The 6743-nt window shown below is 34.1% G+C and overlaps 1 protein-coding gene across 2 annotated transcripts; it reads left to right on the top strand.

The window, feature by feature from the left end:
* Positions 1–628: 628 nt before the first annotated feature.
* LOC107560612 (anterior gradient protein 3-like) lies at positions 629–4465 on the top strand. 2 transcript variants are annotated; one of them, XM_016244841.1, is made up of 9 exons: positions 629–681; positions 1202–1321; positions 1673–1736; positions 1815–1867; positions 2343–2419; positions 2512–2575; positions 3934–4017; positions 4255–4371; positions 4451–4465. In XM_016244841.1, the coding sequence occupies exons 2-8, from the start codon at positions 1225–1227 to the stop codon at positions 4320–4322; spliced, it is 507 nt and encodes a 168-aa protein (XP_016100327.1). In that variant the 5' UTR covers positions 629–681; positions 1202–1224; the 3' UTR covers positions 4323–4371; positions 4451–4465. The 2 variants fall into 2 exon arrangements, with proteins under 2 accessions (XP_016100327.1, XP_016100326.1); XM_016244840.1 differs by lacking the exon at positions 4451–4465 and having other exon boundaries at positions 4255–4427.
* The last annotated feature ends 2278 nt before the right edge of the window (positions 4466–6743 follow it).

Genomic DNA, 6743 nt, shown 5'->3' on the forward strand with positions numbered 1-6743 from the left:
GCTGGTGGCCAAAAGAGAGTTCTAGGGGGTCCATAAAAAAAGTTGAGAAAAACTGTGTAAAAATGGCAAAACAAAAACAAACAAACAAATAAAATTAAAATAGATAAATAACTAAACAAAATAGATTTAAAAAAAAAACAAAAAAACAACCATATACCTTTTTACCCAGCTACTCTTTTCAGCTGGATGATCTTTAGATAGAGAGATCAAAACTACTTTTAAAACTTTTTTCATGTAGATTCTGTCTGATACCACTCGGCCTCCATTATTAATATCCTCACATCACAAAAATACAGATACAATGATTAAGCATGCAGCCCTCCACCTAAAAATATTATGTTGCATAACCGTGTGCATATGTGATTTCAAAGCTCATTCCTGGAATAGTAAAACAGCATGTGGCAAAGAATATGTTCTATAATGAAATTACTTAAGAAAGCATAGAGATCTTCAGATGAAAAAATCTGTTTGCATATACTACATATATACGATACAAAATATGTCCATTGAACTTCTGTGATTGGCTAAATAAACGTGAGAGGAATCCTGTATTGCCTGCATGCAAAACCTGTTTGGGAGGTTACACATAGTGAGACTATAAAAATGCCTGACATACAATGTAGTAGTTGCTGTCGGCTTGGAGAGAGGGACAGTAGATTTAGTTCACCTGTTTCACTCACGGTAGGCTCTCTTTTACTTGCTATTTTCTTGGAATTATTTAAGAATCGATCTGAATCTGAATTTATTATCCACATATAAAGGCTGGTTTCTTTGATGCAGCACTGAGAACTATCTTGGTTTCACATTACTCTCATTTGACATGCTTGAGTCTCTTTTGCATTTCATTCCAAACTTGCCAGCACGAAAAGTGTGAAAAATGTAGTTCTTAATAGAATATCAAGGGAAATTTTTACTTTCGATTTGTAACTGCATTTGATGCAGGACAAGGTATGTGCAAATTATTTGTTGGTGAAATTATTAGTTGTCATTAATATCATCAAGTTAAATGATAAAAGATTCAAATGAAAATCCGTCGCTGTCAGAGCAAAGTTTCACAAGCACGTTTGTCCAGTTTAACAGCTCTTGTCATCTATTTAAGAGTATGTCATGCAATTTCAGTAGGTGGACCCAACCTTAAAAACAGTCGAATAAAACAGAGTCACGTTTCACTTTCATTTTTATTCTCTCTTTTTTTCCTCAGGACACATAGCACATACTATAATCATGCAGCACTGGATGGTCTGCGTATTACTTTTATTTCTTGTGTTCTGTGATGTCTCTACTCAAAGGAAAAAAAAGACAGTCCAAACTCTCTCAAGAGGTATCAGTGAATTGCATACGCATAAACAGAAGTCCATATACACTCTTAAAAATAAAGGTGCTTCACGATGCCATAGAAGAACCTTTTTGTCTAAATGGTTCCATGAAGAACCTTCAACATCTGAAGAACCTTTCTGTTTCACAAAAGCTTCTTTGTGGCGAAAGAAGGTTCTTCAGATTACAAAAAGGTAAGAAAGAAATGGTTCTTTAAAGAACCTTTGACTGAATGGTTCTTTGTGGACCCAAAAATGGTTCTTCTATGGCATCGCTTGAAGAACCTTTTGAAGCACCTTTATTTTTAAGAGAGTACTATGGTAAACTGATCATAGAAAAATGTCTACATTTCTTTCAGGTTGGGGCGATGACATCACCTGGGTTCAGACTTATGAAGAAGGACTGTCTAAAGCTGTCGAAAGGTACCTACGATCCCATTAAACGCCACTCTCACTTGTGTTTTATGTATAATCAGATTTGAAATATCTGTTTTATCGTAGTAAGAAGCCTCTGATGGTCATTCATCATTTGGAGGATTGTCCGCACAGTAAAGGTTTGCATCTTTTGGATTCTGCATCAAACAGTTTACATGATCTTTAATGAAATAAAGATGTATAGATTAATTCTTTGCATCATAGATGCTCGTAAGAGTGCTTAAACAAATAGTTCACCCAAAAATAACAATTCCAAACATGTAAAGTAACAGGTGCATTGTTCCTTCAAATCAGGGGTTTTCAATCTTTTAGATGCCATTGACCCCCGAATATCGTCATCCTCGAGTGAGGATCCCATCATCGAATTTCAAAAGGAAACTATATATTTTCTTGTAAAATGTATATATATATATATATAATTTAATTGTTTATTTTGACACTTTTTACAATGTTTTTCGAACCCCAGGTTGAAAACCCCTGGTTTAAATCGCAATCTGAAAGTAACAAGTGTTTGTCTTTGCTTACAGTTTGTATAAAATGCTATTGCATGTCGATGTTTTAATCTCTTTCTGTACTCTATTTGCTTCCTTTTAGCTCTGAAAAAGGCTTTTGCTGAACATCAAACCATTCAAAGGCTGGCCAAATCAGATTTAATCATGCTCAATTTAGTGGTAAAGTACAAGTACTGTCAAATGTTCAACAGATACTGAAGTGAGAAATGCATCTAAAACGGCAAGAATAAGCTAATGATTGTGATTTTCAGCATGAGACCACCGATGCCAACTTGGCTCCTGATGGCTTTTATGTCCCCAGGATCTTGTTTGTTGGTGAGTTTTCACATTATTTCCTATTAAACAGTTCAGTGTGATGACTTGTCAAGTTGGGATTACCTGATAATATTGTATAATCGTAACCCTGTAATTAATGGGATTTCAATAGCAGAAGCAATTAATATTAGGTAATTATATCAGTGTGCAGTCTCTGGTGGAGCAAAAACAATGCACACTGGCAGTCAAAAGTTTTCAGATTTTTTAAATTGTTTTTGAAGGAAGACTATCATGTTCACCAAAGCTGCATTTATTTGATCAAAAATATAGAAGACAGAAATATTGCTAAATATTATTACAATTTAAAATAGCTGTTTTTTTTTTATTATAAACCATTTAAAAATGTAATTTATTCCTATGATGGCCAAACTGAATTTTCATCATCCATTACTCCAGTCTTCAGTGTCAAATGAAAGAAATCAATATTTTTTGATTAAACAAGAACACATTAAATTGATCCAAAGTGACAGAAAGGACATTTACAATGTTGGAAAAGATTTGGTAATACTTTACAATAACGTTACATTTGTTAACTCTATTTAATGCATTAGCTAACAATGAGCAATACATTGTTAAGTGTAGTTATTCATCTTTGTTAACGTTAGTTAATAAAATACAACTGTTCATTGTTAGTTCATATTAGCTAAGGTCAATTAAATAACATTAATAGATACAACTTTTGCTTTTAATAATGTATTAGTAAATGTTGGAATCAACAATAACTAAAATTAATAAATGCTTTAGAGGTGAAGTATTTTTCACTGTTAGGTAATGTTAACTAATGTAGTTAACCAAATGGAACCTTATTGTAAAGTGTGATATATTTTTACTTATAAATGCTTAAGTTTATATTCATCAATGTATCCTGATTTTTTTTATATTATTAAATATTAAATATTATTTTTGCTTTGATTTGCATTGCATTGATTAAAATGATTGAGTAATGATAAGTAATGATGCTAAAAAAAATCAGCTTTACATAGGAATACATTACATTTTAAAATATATTCAAAACAAAAAACAGCTCTTTTAAACTAATATTTCACACTTTTACGTTTTTTTTCTGTATTTTTGATCAAATAAATGTAGCCTTGGCCTTCTTTAAAAAAAAAATCTTAATTATGCCAAACGTTACTAGTGTAATATTGTGATATTACATTATATCTAATGTTTAAAATTTTAAGTATTTACATACCATATTAGTAGGCCTATTTGTTGCACTGCCTTTAAAATCTGGTGGCCCTGGGTTCGTATTCTTTATGTAAAATATCATTTGAATTAGTTTTGGCTTTGATATTGAGGTGACTTATGTTTTCATGAGACTCACTCTTCTCCGTCTTCTCTCCTCCTCCACCCAGATCCCACACTCACTGTGCGAGCTGACATAGCTGGAAAATACGCCAACCGAATGTACACATACGAGCAGAGCGACATGGACTTATGTGAGTGTCTTTCTGCTGTCTAATGAGCTCCACTGAGAGGCACAAGCTCTATATTATCAAGTGCTTTCTGACTCCCAACAGCAGAACCAAGCTGTTCACTGTTTATTCACGCTCATCCATACCACATTCTCTGCTACTTTATGTGCTTGTGAATATGCTAACGTTGAAAATTAATATTTGTAATTAGTTAATCAGGCATTAATCATATCCCATACCTATATCTTTGTTTGTGTGCAGTGGCAAAGAACATGATGAAAGCCAAGATCCTGCTCAAGGATGAACACAGGAAACATGATGATCTGTGATGGATAGACGACAGTTTACTCTCTTTCAAGACTTGAACACAATATACAGGTTTCTTTGTGCAACTAACAATATTCAGTTTTGAATAAAGTCTGTTATAGTAATGTTTCTGTGTCTATTCTTTTAACAACAAGGAATAATACAAAGGTATGAAGGAGGAGGGAAACTATAAGAAACAGTCAGGGTTTATTTTGCCTCTGGTTTCACTTGACCTGTAGGCAACATCAGGTAAAACATAGTGATCTACGTGACTTAAGATCAGCAGGAATAAACAGTTGCTTTAATTCAAAGTCCATTAACTAGTAAGTGAGACAAAGCCGTCCTCCATTGCACACGGATTAAGAGGCATGACTTGTCTGTAATTTGTAAAAAGGAAGCAAAATAAGAATCAATGTGGGAGTCACAATGAGGAAGAATGCACGCATCTTCTATTATGCAGTGACACAGAGTAAACACTAGATGGCAGAACACACTGTGCACAGAAGTCAGTGTCATAATCATCAATTTAATGCTCTAAATAAATGAGCATAAGCTCCCAGTAAATTACAAGTGCAATATCAATTTATTCATTACACTCTAAAAAATGCTGGGTTAAATACAACCCAGTGCTGGGTATAATAGGGACAACCCCAGCAATTGGGTTGTTTTGACCCAGCGGTTGGGTTACTACCCAGAAGGTTGGGTTAAACATTTAACCCAACCGCTGGGTCAAAACAGCCCAATTGCTGGGTTTGTCCCTATTTTACCCAGCACTGGGTTGTATTTAACCCAGCATTTTTTTTAGAGTGTAATATTAACACATTAATTAAAAGGTAGACTTCAGCAGATAAATATTAAATGACTGCCAAACATTTTTTTGCAATGTCCAATTCCACAAGTAAACATATGAGTTATGAAATAATCACTTTTGGATTAACTAAAATTCAAATTGCAAAAGCGAGTTCCAAAATTGCTTATTTCTGGAGATATTTTTCCTAAACCAACTAGCAAACACACTATAACCACTGATTTTAAAGCAAAGCAAAGCAAAGTGAATAGACAAAAGTACTTTTTGAGGAGTTAAGGAACTCTTAAAATGAATTATAAATGATTATGAAAATTCTAATTGCAATTGCTGTGCTTTTCAGCTTTCTTATTTCTGGAAGTATTTTTCCTAAATCAACTAGCAAGCACACTGCAACAATTGATTTAAAATAAAAATACATTAAATGAACTCGTACTACGAAGCATTATGAATGATGCAACTGAATTATAAACAATATACTTTAATTATTTCATAAGATACCACATTTTAAGTGTATTGCCAAAACATTCAAACAAACAGACATATAGAAGCTGCTTACAAAAGCAGAGAGACTTTTGCACCGCTTTATGGGAGTGAGCGGTCACAGGTTTTTGTTACATATTTTCTCTTTTCCGGTTATAACGTCTTTTCTGATTCTTGTTTCTCCGTTAAACAAGACTTAAAAAAAGAAAAGAAAAAAAAACATCCTGTGAAAGCATAGATCATCACTTAACCAAAGCTCATGGTAGGTAGGTCTGTACAGTTTGTCACTTAAAAAAAACTTTATGGGGAAAATCATTTATTTTCTTTATGATCGGTACTGTTGCTCTCTAGTCTTTAAAATAACCCTGCACAAACAAACTGTAGTCAGTCACTGTACATGTGGATCATGGTGCCTAAATAGCCGGTTCAAAGGTCAAAAGTCTGGCAAAGTTACACTAGAGTTAGAATATGTTACAATATGTATGTAAATATAACTATTGGAGCATTTATTAGCATCTTAAACAGAATAGCATGGTGTTATATAAACCTAGATCTGCAAAAAGCGTCTGCTAAATGCATTAATGTAAATGAACTGTGTTCTTATAGAAAGTATGTCTGCGAGAGTTTTTGCTAAAGAGGTGGGCCTGAAGCTCAGAAAACGCTAGAAAAATGTCAACAGGATTTGAAAAAGCAGCTTTACGACTGAGTCAGGAGTTGCTGAGTGTGCTGAATGAAGGGGAGGTGAGGTGACAGACTTAAATCCTGAGGCCATCCTCCTCCGGCCCAGGGTCACAGAGAGTAATGGAGCGGAGCAGGATGGTCATTCCTCCGCCGACAGAGTGAATTAATGCTGTACGCCTGGTTACGGCTCTGACTGACAGCCGCACGCTGGTCACACAGGCGCGGGAACAGTCTTATTAACGCCACAGATGAGCACACCCTCTCACCTCACCAATAAGCAGTGTTGTGCAAGTTACTTCCAAACTGTAATACATTATAAGCAATGATGGTCACAGTCAAACCAAAGAAATCTGTACAAATAATGTTTTTTTGAAGTGACTCACTCGTGAAAAAAACAGAGAGAGGCTGATATATATATATATATATATATATATATATATATATATATATATATATATATATATATACACACACA

This window comes from Sinocyclocheilus grahami, unplaced genomic scaffold, assembly GCF_001515645.1.
Source record: "Sinocyclocheilus grahami isolate Dianchi unplaced genomic scaffold, SAMN03320097.WGS_v1.1 scaffold735.1, whole genome shotgun sequence".
Taxonomy (NCBI): Eukaryota; Metazoa; Chordata; class Actinopteri; order Cypriniformes; family Cyprinidae; genus Sinocyclocheilus; species Sinocyclocheilus grahami.

What these genes read in the sequence shown, in the direction of transcription:
- LOC107560612 (XM_016244841.1), top strand. Translation starts at nt 1,225, where the DNA reads ATGCAGCACTGGATGGTCTGCGTATTACTTTTATTTCTTGTGTTCTGT. An exon ending in GGATTGTCCGCACAGTAAAG is followed by an intron (nt 1,868 to 2,342) that starts GTTTGCATCTTT and finishes GCTTCCTTTTAG; the next exon opens with CTCTGAAAAAGGCTTTTGCT. An exon ending in CCCCAGGATCTTGTTTGTTG is followed by an intron (nt 2,576 to 3,933) that starts GTGAGTTTTCAC and finishes TCCTCCACCCAG; the next exon opens with ATCCCACACTCACTGTGCGA.